The sequence below is a fragment of the Hydra viridissima genome, unplaced genomic scaffold (genome assembly GCF_058129835.1).
Source record: "Hydra viridissima isolate aposymbiotic clone 2 unplaced genomic scaffold, HvirCarnegie_v1 scaffold_23, whole genome shotgun sequence".
Taxonomy (NCBI): domain Eukaryota; kingdom Metazoa; phylum Cnidaria; class Hydrozoa; order Anthoathecata; family Hydridae; genus Hydra; species Hydra viridissima.
Genome location: NW_028324322.1, coordinates 30069 through 47500, shown reverse-complemented (window position 1 = coordinate 47500; position 17432 = coordinate 30069). Strand labels below are relative to the sequence as shown.

Genomic DNA, 17432 nt, shown 5'->3' with positions numbered 1-17432 from the left:
TGCATTCGGAAAGTTAAAAAAAATTCCTGGCATAGTCAACAGTAAGCAAAATAATATTTATTTATTTGTGCTAATTAAGTGGATCACATATATCTATCTTGTTTTAAATTTAACAGTTGCAGTTCAAAAGCATGAAAAAGGTGCTAGTAATGCAGATGTTGAGAAGTGCATTAAAAGATGGCTGATGAAAGCTCCTGATAGAAATGGTGGTCGTGCACGTCGTGCATTAAAAACTTTAACTCATAACTCTTGATAATTGTAAAAACTTTCTTTGATATTTTATATTTTACAATGGTTTTCTTTCATTACGGTATGATTTTTTTTATAGTATAATACTCATTTTTATAGTTTACTATTCCTATATACAATAGTAATATTTTCAGGGCCAGATTTAGGTTTAGACTTAATGACGCAAATTATTTTTTAGAAACTAGTCAAGTTTTTGATAATAATGATGTTGATGATCAACAGAAAAAAATAAATGTGGCATGACATGTATAAAACTAAACCTTTATTTGGAAAGTTCAAAGGTCCACTCATCATCGACACTAAGTACAATTTTTTTGGTGACAATTAAGTGAATAGCTTTTAAATAAATTTTTTATCAATTTAACAGTCACACTTTGAAAGCATGAGGAAGGTGAATATGAAGCAGATGTCGAATGGCGCATCAAACGCTGGTTAACGCAAACTCTTGACAGATGGTAGTTTTACAAAACTTGTAGTTTTTGTCTTGAATTTGATTGAGATTGTATTATTTGTTATTTTTATTATAGTTTGTTTTTGTGTTATTATAAACTTTTTTTACTTAAAGTTTACATTTCTTAAATTTTATTTCAGATTTGAAGCTTATTTAACATTTTTTTCACTTTCAGCTGTTTAGCAGCTTTTCGTTGTAATCATATGTAAAACAAACAAAGTGTATCGTCATCGTTTTTTATCTTTTTTTTTTTTTTAATCTTTTTTTTATACATATGAATTTTAGTTTTTATGTCTAAAAATAGATAAAAACTTGTTTGGATTAATTGTTGACAGCGATGTAAAATTGTCAGCGAGTGATTTGTTAAGTAACGTAGTATAATAAGTAATAAGTGTAGATGTAATTTTTTAAGTGTAAATGTCTTATATTACGAACGATCAATTGTTTTACTTTTGATTTATCAGAAGCAGTTTGACATGCCAGAAAGATTGCAGTAAAATGTGAAGTCGAAGAGTATCGATAGTTAACACCATATGGTCGAATAAATGGCGGCCGAAGAAATGATGGCTAAGCTTTTGCTAATCTTAAACCTTTATATGAATTTGAATTGCATTTTAACTAACTTTTATTGAAATGTAAAATAATTATCAATATAAAGCGTATTGCAAAAACGGTGGACCTAATTTTCTACATTCCATTTTATAATATTTTGAAATATCTCATCAATTATATGTTTTCGCGTATACCTTTTCTGAGTTAAGTAAACATTGACTTATTTTCATATTTTTCCTCCGGCAACTTATTACGTCTTTGAACAAAGGAAGAACGAGGAATTCCTCTTAATTTAAATTCTCTTATGTGCTAAGTATTAGTTTTAAAAAAAAGTAACAAAATAATAATAATAAAGCAAAAATAACATAAAAATGAGCAATTACAAAGTAACGTATAAACGCCGGTTTAAAGTAATTTAAAAAAAAACGAACTAAAAATAACAAAAATAAGCATTGGTGAAGCAACGGCTAAACGCTGGTCAAAAAACGGCTGCCATGCATGGACCATGCATTAAACGGTGAGCAACACTTGGCTTGGGCCATGCTTGTCGGCCGATGGTGGGCCATGCATGGAGCAAGCATGGCGAGTTTGCTGGGAGGGCATCACATTGAACTTTTTTTCAAAAAATATTCTTTGATTGAGTGTGCTGTATGAGCTGAAGCCCCGTCTTGTTGAAAGATGAATTGCTTGCTTCTGCCATACAAGTGTCTGATTGATGGAACTAAACACGTTTCCAATGTGTTCTTGTAGGTGTATTGATTAATTCGGCCTTCATACAGCTCACAGAAGCCTATACCTTTGTGAGAAAAACATCCCCGGATGCCAACCGAACCTCCACCGCCTTGTCGACGATGTTGCAAAAACCTGTCTGAATAATTCTCAGTTGCAAATCTTTTGACATAGATTCTTCCCTTGCGGTTTACAACTTGAAAGTTAGCTTCATCACTCCAAATAAATTTTGCCCACTGTTCTACATACCAGTCCAGCCTTTCTTTGGACCACACTCGTCGTTTACGGTTATCCGTGATTGAAAGAAGAGGTTTTTTAGCAGCTATGTACGTTCCAATATCTTTGTCCGACAATGTTCGTCTCACGAGCTCTCTGCTAACTTTTGGATTATTTTTTGACTCATTGAAGATTTGTGCTAGCTTTTTGTAGCTGAGTCTGGGGTTTTCTCTGCTCATTCTGAATATACCAATATACCATTCTGGTCCAGCCAGTTTGGATATGTTTGACTCAATTTTGACAGATCCAGATTTTGCAGGAGAAGAAGACTCATTCGAAGGAAGTGATGATGACTTTGAATATGGTGCTGCTCATGATAAAACCCCAAAAGTCTTACCTAAAGGCTCAATGCAAGTAAATAAAAAGATCACAAGAGAAGAACTGATGGCAGTAACTACACCTATTTGTGCTAGAGGGTTAATCAGCATTGAATTACAAACCTGGCTGTTGTCGTCTGTTGTTAATTATCTGGGAGGAGATGTTAATCAGATGGGCATTTCTTAATCCAGTATTTCAAGAGAAAGAGCGAAAGTAATTGAACATCAAGGTAATTTTTAAAGGGAAAAGGGATATAACACCTAAAGAAAAAGTTTTATGCCAACTTTTTGCCAGTCTAAGTTAAGTTTGTTTTTCAAATCAAAAGATTTTTCTTCAGATGCCATATTTCTTGTCCCTGTTTTTCTAATATAAATCTATTATAAATGAAAGTTATGATACAAATCTTACTACACCTTTAAAAAGTGGAATATTTTCCTAAAAATAAATCATTATAACAATAATATATTGTATTAAAAAATGATCTTTATTAAGGTATTACCAACGGAGAAAATTACAGAGTGATAATGGCTGGAAAACACCTTGTTCTCCCTTTTGATGGCAAGCTGTTAAAACATCTAAATGAAAATATCTTGCAATCTGTAGTACTGGCCCTGAATTTGAGAATAAAAACGATCTCTTACTTGGTGTTTTACCTGCAGAGTCTGGCAAAGCTGTTGATGAAACAGAAATTATTCACAACTTACAGATACAGATACTACCATGTTAATACAGTTGCAGATACTACCATGTTAATACAGGAGCCCAAGCAGGAATTATAACCTGATTGTGCTTTATTTTGGGAAAACCTGTTCTCTGGCTGTTATGCAGACATCTCATGTTTGAAATAGCAATACATAAGGCAATCGTAATTGTCCTTGGACTTACTGCTGCACCAGATAGACAGTTCCATAAAGATTTCAGGAAGGACTGGAAAAATATCATGCCATAATTCAAAAAGCTGACCTGTCTGAGTTTAAGAAATTTGATGAAAAGTAGCTGGAAGCTGCATCTGAACTTCATCAACTTTACCTGGAAGCTCAGGAATATCTGAAGTTTGCTCTTAATCACAAAGTATTTCCAAGAGATGATTATAATCGTCTAGTCAAGTATGCTGCATTTTATTTAAATGTCTCATCACCAAAGCTGAATGGTTTTAAAATTCATCAATCAGAAGCCAATCACAATGCTTGTTTCATGGCTGACAGGTTTTACAATTTAACTATTGCTATGACATCAGGTATAATAGATTTTCTGCCTAAAGATCAGTTACCTCACCTGGAAAAGTCAGCTTTTATATGTACAGTTTTTTATGCTCCATGGTATTAACGTTCATACAAAGCAGAATATGCTAAATATGATTACCTGTCATTTAAGTTAGCTTATGTTACACAGCAAGAACTTGATGTCAAAATTAGTATTATATTTATATTAATTATATTCTGAAATTGGTACTCTCTTGGTACCTTGCCCTAAAGGTTTCTGTGTTAACACTGGCAGATCGAGATTTTGAAGAGAAGCTTGCAGTTCTAGGGAGGTCATATTTAGTATATATACTTCTTTTTATGTATAGAACAGGTATTTATACCGCAACCTTTCATTTTCAGAAATTCGTGATATTTTTGGCATGGCCTAATACGTAATATGCGTGTGTACACATACACGGTGTGTCTCAAAAATAACCGAACTTCATATTTAAATCATATAACATGCAGCGCCATCAATTGATAGTTTGCAGCATGACAAAGACACATTCATCCTCTTTCAAACGCACCTACATTCACGTAAATCGGATGACAGATGTGAAAGTTACAGCCATTTCAATAAAAGAAAAACGCGTCCTAATGTTACGAAACGAAAATGGAACAAAGAGCGATTATAAAATTTTGTGTTAAACTTGAAAAAAAATTCGCTGAGACATACAAATTGATGAAAAAAATTTATGGTGATGATTGTATGAGTCGTACTCAAGTTTATACGTGGTTTACACGATTTAAAAATAGTCGTGAGGATTTAAATGATGATCTGAGGCCAGGTCGTCCAGAAGCTAGTAATCGTGCTGAATTGGTGGAAAAAGTTCGAGAAATCATTGGTATCGATGCAAGTTTTACTACGAGAAAAATGGCTGAGGAACTAAATACAAGTAAAAACACTGTTTGTAGAATTTTAACTCAAGATTTCGGTAAAAGAAAGGTATGTACGCGTTTTAATCCACATGAATTAAATGAAGACCAAAAAATCGCTCGTGTGGAGCATTGCAAAGACATTGCTGAAACTGTTGAAAACGATCCAGACTTTCTTGATTCGATCATAACTGGTGATTAGTCATGGTGCTTTAAATATGACCCTGAAACTAAGCGTCAATCTGCTGAATGGAAGTCCAAAGACGAGCCAAAACCAAAAAAATTGCGTTTCCAGAAGTCTCGAATGAAGACAATGTTAATTACTTTTTATGATTCGAAGGATATTGTCCACAAAAAATTTGTTTTAGATGGTCGAACTGTTAATAGAGGATACTATTTAGGCATTTTAGATCGTTTGTGGAAAAGAATTTGTCGTGTTAGACCTGAATATCCAGCAGGAAAACAACTGTTTTTATTGCACGACAATGCACCGCCTCACAAGACCAAAAAAATTGAAAAAATTTTTGATGAAAAAACGGATTTCTCTCATCAACCACCCTCCATTTCGCCTGATCTATCAACCACACTTGTCCAAAATTGGAAATAACTACTCCGAAGCTTCCCGAAAAAACCCTTTGGAGCGGAGTATCTACATATGTTCCTGATTAGAAAAATGAAAAAAATGAAATCCTTCATGACCGTCCGAGCGAGAAATTTCAGTTTAAAAAATAAGATTTTTGCCAAAAAAAATTTTAATTTTTTTTTTTCAAAATTTGATGAAAAAATCAGTTCTTAAGTATTAGTGGCACATTCCTAATAAAATATTGAACCAAATTTCGGGAAAAGGCATTTTAATGACATTCATGTTTTCATTCGTGGAATGCACAACTCAAAAATGCCAAACTCAGCAAAAAATCATGAAGACTGTCGGAAGTCAGTTTGTCTCCTCTGTATGAAAAAATGTTCTAGGGAGCTAACAAGTTTTCTTAAAGACCAAGTCAAGAGTCTGATTTCTCAGGATGTTGACTTTTGTGACACACGAGTCCCACTTGGAATGTGTGATTCTTGCAGACTGCTTCTGAGGAGAAAGAAAAATGGTGAGAATGTCTCTGTCCCTCCCATTTTTGATTTCTCATCTGTCATCCCTAGGCCTGAGACAAGAGGACAGCAGTGTGATTGCATCATTTGCAAAATTGGACACCTGAAAGCATTGCAAAAGCACCCATTTGAAATGCCACAACAGCCTTTACCATCCCAAGACCAAAGAAGATGTTCTGATTGCCTCTCCTTAATTGGAAGAGGAGTACCTCATCAATGCAATCAGTTCAAATTCAGGCATAACATAAAGATGTTGGCATCAAAAGATTCCAAAGTCAGTGAACAGATTGCTTCAGCAGTCATTTCATCTAAAGAGGCTTCTCCTCATGGAACCCTAAGAATAGCACAAAGTGGTGGTGGGCGACCTTTGCCAATTACTCCAGGTAACAGTAACTTGCAAATCTTTTATCTGATAGTAATTAAAACTTTGCCATTGTCTTTGTCTTTTACAAAAGAAAAAAACTTTAACAAATAAAATTTGCAGTTCAAATCTAAACTTTACTTTCCATAAAGAAAACTTGGTTGTTTATGTGAAAAATTTGCTCCTACTCATAGCAATGTTTTTAATACAGGTGCAGCAAGCGCAAAAAGACTCTTTGGTGATGAAGTAGTTCTAAAAGCCCAAGACCTTGCAAACATTCAGACAAACACAGGGCTGTCTAATGCAAGCGTCAAAAAATTGGCCTCAACATTGAACCATGTTGCACAAGCCAGAGTTGTTGAACCTCAATTCCGGGCAAAATTCCATCAAATAGGTACACAACTATCTGAACATTTCACTCACACAAACATAACTGTGACACATGAAAAGTCTCAGACAAAGAAACAAATTGTGGTTCACTGCAAGAATCTCTCCGAACTTCTCAATGATGTCTTGCTCAAAAGACAAGTGTATAAAGAGCACATAGTCAAGCTTGGAATTGACGGTGGTGGTGGTTTCCTCAAGGTTAGCCTTGGGATTCAAGAAGATGAATTGATTTCTCAAGTTCAAGCTCCACCAGACAAGAAGACACTTACATCTTTTGCAGCAAAAGACAGTGGTGTGAAATCTCAACTTCTTGTTGCTGTAGCAGAGGATGTACCAGAAAACTATGAGAATTTGAGAACAATACTATCTCTCATCTTCTCTGAGCGAGTTGACTTTCTTCTTTCAAGTGACCTGAAGGTGGCAAACCTTGTGTGTGGGCTTCAGTCACATGTCAGCTCACACCCTTGCACATGGTGTGACATTGACCACAATAGGTTATCACAGAATGGTAACTTTCGAACCTTTGGATCCATCAGAAGATCTTATGCCTCATTTAAAGCAGCTGGTTTAGACATGAAAAAGGCTAAACAATTTCAGAATGTGGTGCATGAGCCCCTCTTGGATTTTTCTGACAATGCACTTGTTCTTGACATCATACCACCAATGGAGCTACATCTCCTTCTCGGTGTAGTGAACCATCTGTTCAAGGCACTAAAGGACTCCTGGCCTGAGGCTGAAGAATGGCCTAAAGCTCTTCATATCAAAGAACAGCCTTTTCACGGAGGGCAGTTTGCTGGGAATGAATGCCGCAAACTCCTCAAAAATGTTGACCTTCTTCAAAGACAAGCAGAGAATTGTTCAGCTTTTCATGTTTTTCCATTCGTCGACACTTTGAGAAAGTTTGATGCAGTTGTGAATGCCTGCTTTGGAAATCATCTGGATTCAAACTACTCAAAGAAAATTGACCAATTTCAACTGGCTTTCCTTTCCTTGCCAAAAGTAAGTGTGAGTCCAACAGTCCACACTGTCTTCTTTCATGTCAAGGATTTCATTGATCGTCACAAAAAGTCTCTTGGACCATTCAGCGAACAGACAACAGAAGCCCTTCATCACAGTTTCCGAACCCACTGGGAGAGATACAAAAGGCCTCTGGGTCATCCAGACTATCCAGAAAAGTTGCTGAGTTGCATAGTAGATTTCAACAGCAAGCGTCTATAATGCAAAGTTATCAAGAAAACATCGTCTCTTTGTTTCAGTTTATTTATGTTTTAGTTTTTCAAAAAAGCTTGACTAACTAACATTAAAGCTGCCCCCAACTTAATTTTTTAAAGAATACATTGTTTTCTCACATTGTTTTCTCACATTATTTATTTGTTATGTGTTCATAGAATAAAAAGAATAATAGCAATCTACAGTGGACAAATGTTAAATCATTTTAAAAAAAATCAAAATTAAACTTGCTAAACAATCATTTTACTTTTGATTTTGAAGTTTTTTAAACATTTTAGTGACTTACCCATGCATCAGGGATCTGTTATGTAGTGTAGATCAATGTTTAGTGAATAAAAAATGTGTTTTCTTTTGATTGCAAAAAAATATTTTTTGTCGCAATTTCTTACATTTTAAAACTAAAATTTCTCGCTCGGACGGCCATGAAGGATTTCATTTTTTTCATTTTTCTAATCAGGAACATATGTAGATACTTCGCTCCAAAGGGTTTTTTCGGGAAGCTTCGGAGTAATTATTTCCCATTTTGGACAAGTGTGCAACATGTGAAATAGAAAATACAAGTAAAAACACTATCCAAATAGTGTTTTTACTTGTATTTTTTATTTCCAAAACTGAAAACCAAGATGAAAGGAGGATTTTATGATGATATCCCAGCCATTCAAGCAGCTGTAACCGAGATGCTAAAGAACATTCCTATATATGACATAAATAAATCTATGCATACGCTGGTTGATCCTGCCAAACGTTGTATTAAGTATCATGGAAGCTATTTTGAATAAATAATAACTTTCAATGATGATATAGAGTGTGTTTTATTTTATATCCAAAAAGTTCGGTTATTTTTGGGACACACAGTGTATATACATGTAAATGATATATAAACATATATACATGATATATAAATATAAAAGTATACAGTATTGGACAAAACATTTGCAACCAACATCGAACGATGCTAAAAAGTGTTCCTAATTTTACGTCTTAAAAACGAAACGAACTATACTACCACAGCAAACAGTTCAGGAGTCTGGAGTCATAGCATGCCATGACATGAGCAATCAGCTGACAGGTGACAGCACACAGGCAGAGTTTCGTTGACAAGTGCCATTTTGCAGCGGAAAAAACAAGTGCAACTTTTTTGGTTTGTTTCATTTTCTTAAATCTGGTCCGTTTCAACGACACGGAAGTTTTTTAACAATTAAAGGAAGTATCCAGAAGTTTCCAGAAGCATGCAGAAGCTTCCAGAAGTTTCCAGAAGAGGCATCTGGAAGCATCCAGTAGCATCCAGAAATATTTTTATGACTTCAAGTGCAAAAATGGCTCCCGACAGTCTTGGATTGGAACTAAGAAAGAAAATTATTGGTGATTACGTAAGTGGAATGTCACAAAAAAGTATTCGTGATAAGTATCGCGTGAAAAAATGGACCGTATCAAGACTATGTTCCAAATATCAATCTACGGGGAAGTTGGCAGCAGATAACAAAGCTGGAGGACCGCATTCCACCACTTCTAGAGAGGATTCAATGATCGTCAGATCCGTCAAGAAGGATCCCTGGATATCATCAGTCGAGATACAAAAGCAATTAGAGCTGCCTGTATCGGACCGAACAATCAGACGACGTGCTGTTGAAGCCGGACTGTTTACTCTAAGCCTTGCAAAGAAACCGCTAATTTCACTAAAAAACCAGAAGAAAAGACTTCTGTTTGCTACATCTCATATTGACTGGAATGTGCAGAAATGGCGAACTGTCCTGTTCAGTGATGAATCGAAGTTCAACATCATTGGGAGTGATGGCATTTGTCGTGTACGTCGACCGGCCGGAAAACGCCTCGATTTACGTTACTGCCATAAGACCGTGAAGCATGGTGGAGGCAATGTAATGGTTTGGGTGTGTTTTTCTGCTAACGGTCTAGGTCCAATACATTGAAACGATGGAATAATGGACCGTTTCATGTATAAAAATATCCTGAAAGATGTTATGTTACCTCACGCTGAATGGAATAAAATGGGTTTTTCAGCAAGACAACGATCCGAAACACACAGCAAAAGTAGTCAAGCAGTGGTTTCAAGACAACCACCTATCGGTGATGGATTGGCCGCCTTAATCTCCGGATCTCAACCCTATTGAGAACCTGTTGGAGATCATCAACCGCAGAATTAATCGTGAAGGTGTTCGTAATAAGGATCAACTGTTTGAACAAACCTAAAAGGCCTGGGCTGCGATTCCACAAAGTTTCATTGATCACCTGATCGAATCTATCCCTCGAAGATTTCTTTCTAAAAATGGCGATGAAAACAAAAAAATCAGAATTGTCCACATAAATATAAGAAGTATAAACAAAAATTTTGAAAATCTTCGGCATTTTATAGAAGAAACTAAACACTATTTTGATATTATTTAACGGAAACTTGGTGTTCACAAAATGAGCTTAATAATAACTCTAATTTCCATCTTCCTGGTTTTGAAGCAATTTTATTAGAAAGAAAATTGAATAAACGCGGTGGAGGAATTCTGATTTACGTAAAACTAAACATTGGAAATAACATTAGGAATGATTTGTGCGTTTCTGATGACGATAAAGAAATCGTTACAATTGAAATTTTAAACAATAAAAGCGAAAAGTTAAAAAGCAAAAGCATTCTTCTAAGTTGTTGTTAAAGGCTACCTGGTGGTGCGTCAGAAAACTTAAGCTTTTACTTAAAGCACAATATTTTTCATAAAGGTAACAAAGAAAAGAAAAAAAACTTTGTAATTGGCGATTTTAATATGGATTGCTTACGCTATTGCGAAAACATAAAAATTAAAAGATTTTATGATGAAATATTTGTATCAGGAGCAATACCGCTTATCAACCAGCCTACTCGAATAACAAAAAACTCAGCCACCCTATTAGACAACATTTTAACAATAGATGTATATGACAATGACATGCAAAAAGGCATTATAAAATTAGATATATCAGACCATTTTCCCATTTTTCTAACAATCAACGCCATTTCAACTCCTAACTGTAATAAAAGTCAAACTATAAGAAAACGTATTTTCAGCAAAAAAAATTTAGAAACGTTTAAATATCAATTATCATTGTTAAACTGGAAGGACATAAATTTTAATGAAGACATAAATATAATCTATAATAAGTTTTTTAATACATTTTTCTCGGTGTATAATGCAAATTTTCCCGTCTCCGAAATAATCTTAAAACCAAAAACCTTAAATAGTCCTTGGATTACCAAGGGTCTTAAAAAATCTTCAAAAATTAAACAAAAATTGTATATAAAATATTTAAAAACAAAATCCCATGCTAACTTACGCATATATAAAAACTACAAAACTCTATTTGAAAAAATTCGTAAAAACATGAAAAAAAATTATTACTCTAATCTAATTACCAAATATAAAAATTACTCAAAACAAATATGGAAAATATTGAAAGAAATAACGGGGAAACAGAAAACTAGTTTAAATTTCCTTCCGAAAATGATTAAAATAAACAATGTTTGTGTTAATGATCCAAATGAAATAGCAAAAGAATTTAATAAATACTTTCGGATATTGGAAGCAGGTTGGCTGATAGGATTCCTCCTACAAATATTTCCTTTAATGATTTTTTGACAACTCCAAATAATTTACTTTCTCCCCATGACTTATCCCTAGATTTAACAATTGAAGAGTTTGAAAGAGCCTTTAAATCCCTAAAAAGAAACCAAGCACTCGGTGCGGATGGAATAAACGGGAACATAATTATAGATTGCTATGAAAATTTGAGCGGTATTCTATTTAAAGTTTTTAAAATATCTTTACAACAAGGGGTTTTCCCTGATCTATTAAAAATTGCCAAAGTTATTCCTATTCATGAAGGTGGAGAAAAATCAAACATCAATAATTATCGTCCTATTTCTATGCTTCCTACGTTTTCGAAAATTTTAGAAAAAATCATCTTCGAAAAAACATAAAACTACCTAATTTCAAATAATTTACTATATAAAAATCAATTTGGCTTTAAAAAAAATAGTTCAACCGAACAAGCCATTAATCAGTTTACACGCGAAGTTTCAAATTATTTTGCTAGATCACAATATACACTTGGCGTTTTTGTCAATTTATCAAAAGCTTTTGATACAGTCAATCATGATATCTTATTTAAAAAACTTGAATTCAACGGAATAACTGGCAAATTGATTAAATGGTATAAAAGCTACTTGTCTAATAGAAAGCAATTCGTCTACCACGGAGAAGAATTGCTTCCTATTGATCTACAAAATAGAACATTAATTGAAATAAAATGTGGTGTTCCACAGGGTTCTATCCTTGGTCCACTTCTCTTTTTAGTATACATCAACGATCTAAATAAGGCCTCGAACCTATTGAGAATTATGTTTGCAGATGATACTAATTTATTTTTATCTAACAAAGATATTAGCAAACTTTTTTTAAATATGAATAAAGAACTTATACAAATTTCTACTTGGTTTAAATGCAATAGACTAACCTTAAACATTGACAAAACAAAGTGGATCCTTTTCCACTCCTCAACAAAAAAACGTTTTTTACCTAATAATTTACCTAAACTTTATATTGATGAAGTAGAAATAAAAAAAGATTCCGCTTTAAAGTTCCTAGGTATTTATCTTGACGAAAATATGACATGGAAAACTCATATTAATTATTTATCAACTAAAGTTGCAAAAAGTATTGGAATCCTCTATAAGGCCAGAAATTATTTAAATAAAAATAATTTAAAACAACTATACTACTCATTTACTCATAGCTATATAAGCTATGCAAATATTGCCTGGGGAAGTACAGGTAAAAGTAAGTTGCAACGTCTTTACCGCCATCAGAAACATGCAATGCGAGTAATATATTTTTTAAATCGTTTTTCAAACACAAAATCTTTATTCAAAGATATGAATTTATTAAACGTTTATGAACTAAACTTGTATAATACTTTATGTTTTACGTTTTGTTGTGTGAACAACCATTTATTAAATGTTTTTAAAGATCTATTTACCTTTAAAGTAAAGAATAAATATAGTTTGCGAAATAAAAACTATTTAAAAGAACCCTTTTGTCAAACAAAGCATAAACAGTTTCGTATAGATTATCGAGCACCTTATCTCTGGAATGAAATTGTCCAGCCTTATTTAAATTCATCTATCTCTTTTTCTGTTTTTAAAAATAAGTTAAAGAATATTATTTTTTCAACGGATTATATATTGAAATATTTTTGAGATGTTATTCTAACTATTTTTCAAATCTTTTGAATAATATTTTGTTATAAACTGTATTATATGGTCTAAAAGTTATATTGTAATTATATTGTAATTTTTTATATGGTTCCGGCGACAAGATCAATATGATCTTCTTCCAGATTCCAAGTTTATATATTTATATTACATGTAAATCACGACATGTAAGAAATGTAAACTAAAATAATAAAAAAATAAGATGCAAGGCTGTGATCGACAACAAAGGATTCGCCACGAAATATTGATAGCGAAACAAAGCTTGGTCAACATTTTGTCGAGTTGCACTTGTTTTGTCCAGAAGGAAATCAACTTTTTTTAATACTTTTGATTGATTTATTAATTTTCGTGTACAAATAATGAACTTTGTGATGAATAAAACTTGAAGAACTTTGTCTCTAAACAGTTACATAGTTATTTCTCTAAATTGAAAAAATGCAGCACTTTTATATAAAGAAGCTAAATTAGCATTATTTGGTTGCAAATGTTTTGTCCAATACTGTATATTTTTATGCATTCATAGGAAAATATGTATATTCATGTCTGTGTGTACATTTTTTTAAGTATCTAAATAGATGTATATAAATTCATATATTAATCAAAGGTGTATATATGTATTGATATGAAAGTACTGTTACAGATATTTATAACTATACTGTTGTAGATGTTATTTATGTTTGAAATTAAATAAAAACATTTATGCTTTTTTTTTTCAGAGTACGATTTCCATATTAAAAAATTTAAACAATTTGATGTAACAGATTAACTACACACAAAAATTTATCAATGTTAAAAAAAAAACGACTTTTAATTTAATATACAGGCCGAAGACCCACACAGGCTTCCTTTTTAACAAGTACTTTAATATTCAAAAGGTTTTATATGAGTGCCAGTACATAAAACCTGTACATATTCATAAAAGGCAATTGAGTTCACAAATTGACATGAAAAATTCAAAACTTCATATACCTGGTAATGCTTATTCTGCACAAAAATTTTTCTGCCTTTCTATAATATTTCTGATATTGAATTATCTACCAAACTTGTGGGAAATTTATTGAAATATAACCTGGTAAAGAAGCTATCTGATAATCCAAACTTAAAATTGTTTTTGGGATTCTCAATGAGTTGTCTTACTTACAATCAACTGCTAGTATACAGGGTGCTTATTCACAACTTTTCCGTAACTCTTGCGTAGCTGAGCAAAAGTTATGAAAAACTTACGCAAACTATTTTTTGCGTAACTATTTGGTATTCACAACTTTTTCGTAGCGTTTGCGTAAAGTTAAGGTTGCGCATGAGTTACGCAAAATTTACGCAAAAACTTACGCAAAAACTTACGCAAATATTTAAAAACTATTTGTATAGAATAAGTAGTTAGTATTACTAAATTCTTTTGTTTTGATAGGTATCTACTAATATATATATATATATATATATATATATATATATATATATATATATATATATATATATATATATATATATATATATATATATATATATATATATATGTATATGTATATATATATATAAATACATATATATACATATATATTTATATATTAATATATATACATACATATATATATATATATATATATATATATATATATATGCATGCATATATATATATATATATATATATATACATACATATATATATATATATATATATATATATATATATATATATTTATATATATTTATATCTGCATGTATATATAATTATATAATAACTAAGTTATTATATAATTATTTATACCTAAGAACGTTATATATAAATTATATAACTAAGAACGTATATTTTCCCAAAAAAGGAAGTGAAGATGAGATGGAGAATTAAGGAGAATGAACGATTGAGAGAGAGATGTTTCTAGTAATTTCTTCCTTATTTGGGGAAATACACGTACTTAATTTAAATTTTAAATGTTTCTTTAACTATTTTCTTGATTAATTAAATTAAAATAATATACTATTTACTCAGCAAATGATCTAATAAGGAAATAATTAAAAATTATAAATGTACATATTAATTTTTAATGCCTTTACTGATTACTATAAAATATCTGCAGACTTATTTATTATATTTTATTTATTATACTTATTTTTGTTAACAAAATAAAGTTCTTCAAAGTAGCATAAGTAATAAATAAATATTGCTGCTTAGAAGTAGGTTTTTATTTTTATTAGCTCTTTTTTTCTACTAAATATTTTACTAATCATTTTTAATATTAATAGTAGTATAAATTTATATTAAATGGTACAAAAAAGTAGTTTAGTGCTTTAATTTATGTATGGCGTTTTATTTATTTATTTTATTATGGCATTATGATAAATATGTTGATGCTAAAATTTTTTGAGAAATTATTTACTCTAGTGTCAGAAATCACGAAAGATTCTAAAAAAAGAGCTGAAAATTGGACGCTTGAGCAGATAGGACTTTTGGTCAAGCTGTATAACGAGAATAAGAGATTGCTTGATAGAAAATTTTCTCCTTGTAAAAAAGATTTATTTTAGATATATATTATATAATAATGATAAAACATTTTTAATGTTAATAAAAAATTTCAATTATTTTTAGCAATCTCAAAACTTACAAAAGACGATGCATGGAGTAAAATTGCAGACCAGGTTTCTCTTGTCGGTTCAGACCGCACAGTGCTACAATGTAAAAAGAAGCTATCTGATCAAAAATCTGAAAGCAAGGGAAAAGCAGCACGGATTATTTCTAGTCTAAACAAGACTGGCGGGGGTGAGGGGTGCTTGGAAGAGCTTAACTCCATTGATCAGCAAATGGTGTCTAAGATGCCAAAAGTTTCATACATGGTAATGATTTTAGAAGAATATAATTTTTGTGTGTTTTATATATATATATATATGGATATATATATATATGGATATATATATATATATATATATATATATATATGGATATATATATATATATATATATATATATATATATATATATATATATATATATATATATATATATATATATATATATATATATATACATATATATTTACAGGGAATCACTGGAGGTATTGACTCTCTTCAAAGTCCTACCACATCGAATAACGACTTTATTTTTCAACAGATATCAGGGAGTTTTTCACTACAGCCAAAGGAACAAACGGTTGATCAGTATGCAAACTATTTTTTGTGCAATGCGGTAGTTTAATAAATTTTCTTGCTTATTTTTATTATTTGCTATATATATATATATATATATATATATATATATATATATATATATATATATATATATATATATAACTTGTATAATTTAGCAACAATATGCAGTCTTCAGATTGCAACGATAATGAGATTTACAAAGAGAATATAGTGCAATCTAGTTCAAAAGAGTCCAAAAAAGTATTTTTATATTATTTTCCCAAAAAATATGTTATTTGTATTTTGATCCCTAGTGTTCTTTTCAATTTTTGGCAGTAATCAGTACTCATATTGAATTATAGACACCATTGTTGCACGATACATCCTCAATTACCAAAGAATTGCTAAGTTCCACTGCATCAACTAGTTCTCCTACGTTTTTGACAATACAAGACAAAGCGTCTGTTGAACCAATTTTTACAAAACAGGTGCATCACTCCCTTTAAATTATTTTTGTTTTACAACAAAAGTAAATAAAATAAATAAACTACTACTTATGTTTAAAATTGTTTTATTTCTTAACATCGAATTTAAATTTAATTTTAGAATGTCGAGTGTAAACAGTCACTAAAGTCCTCTAAAAAACGAAAGTTATCGCCATCAAATGTAGATAACTATATGATAAACATGTCCAAGCTTGGTCAACAAATTATTGAAACCGGACAGCAAATAGCGTCTGCTCTTAAGCCAACTATTCTAACTGATCAACCACTTTTGGAAAGTATTGGCGACACCTTAAGATGCATTGCAGAGTCAACAAAAAGTCTCGCGGAGTCATCTGAAAAGATGACTAATTCCCTGAAAGAAATCGCTTCAGCAATCTCAAATAATTAATAAATGTACATTATCTAATTCATATTATCTAATAAATTGATTTGTTATTAATTTTATTTATTACCTAATAATAGTTAAAAATGTTCATCATTAGCTAAAAACGAATGTTCGAATGGCAAAAAATGAAACATGAAACAAAAAAAATTCTTAAGTGAATAGCATAGCTGTTCTATTATTGATTTAAAATAATTTGTTCTAATGTTGATTTAAAAACAAAAGCTAAATTTTTAAGACCCTTTGCACATTAATAGCATCTTAGAATAATCAAATCAATATTATAGTTTTAATAAATTGAATGTTATTTTATATTTGTTGATTAATTTAACATCTTTTCAAAATAAAACAAAAATTAATTTATACAATCCCATATGAACTTATAGACGTAGACATCCCACA

The 17432-nt window shown here is 31.3% G+C and overlaps 3 protein-coding genes and 2 pseudogenes across 4 annotated transcripts in view; all 5 read left to right on the top strand.

Annotated features, from left to right (window-relative positions):
- LOC145187569 (uncharacterized) overlaps window positions 1-329 on the top strand; it is a 5837-nt gene extending 5508 nt beyond the window's left edge. Inside the window, exons 8-9 of the mRNA XM_090075654.1 lie at window positions 1-41; window positions 117-329. The exon at window positions 1-41 is cut by the window's left edge and continues 125 nt beyond it. Of these exons, the coding sequence (XP_089931780.1) occupies window positions 1-41; window positions 117-253 (178 nt within the window). The 3' untranslated portion in view covers window positions 254-329. The remainder of the gene's footprint in view (window positions 42-116) is intronic.
- A 1294-nt stretch (window positions 330-1623) lies between these two features.
- On the top strand, window positions 1624-4454 carry LOC149876220 (uncharacterized; annotated as a pseudogene).
- A 47-nt stretch (window positions 4455-4501) lies between these two features.
- On the top strand, window positions 4502-4897 carry LOC149876219 (protein GVQW3-like). The gene has a single exon (XM_090075653.1). It carries the CDS (start codon window positions 4502-4504, stop codon window positions 4895-4897), a length of 396 nt encoding a protein of 131 aa, XP_089931779.1.
- A 663-nt stretch (window positions 4898-5560) lies between these two features.
- LOC149876218 (uncharacterized) lies at window positions 5561-13788 on the top strand (annotated as a pseudogene).
- Window positions 13789-15143: 1355 nt separating this feature from the next.
- LOC145189538 (uncharacterized) lies at window positions 15144-17090 on the top strand. Of its 2 annotated transcripts, XM_090075622.1 has the most exons (7): window positions 15144-15194; window positions 15403-15522; window positions 15607-15851; window positions 16057-16172; window positions 16319-16403; window positions 16505-16630; window positions 16749-17090. In XM_090075622.1, coding segments are annotated over exons 1-7 (981 nt in total). In that variant the 5' UTR covers window positions 15144-15193; the 3' UTR covers window positions 17037-17090. The 2 variants fall into 2 exon arrangements, with proteins under 2 accessions (XP_089931748.1, XP_089931747.1); XM_090075621.1 differs by lacking the exon at window positions 15144-15194 and having other exon boundaries at window positions 15269-15522.
- The last annotated feature ends 342 nt before the right edge of the window (window positions 17091-17432 follow it).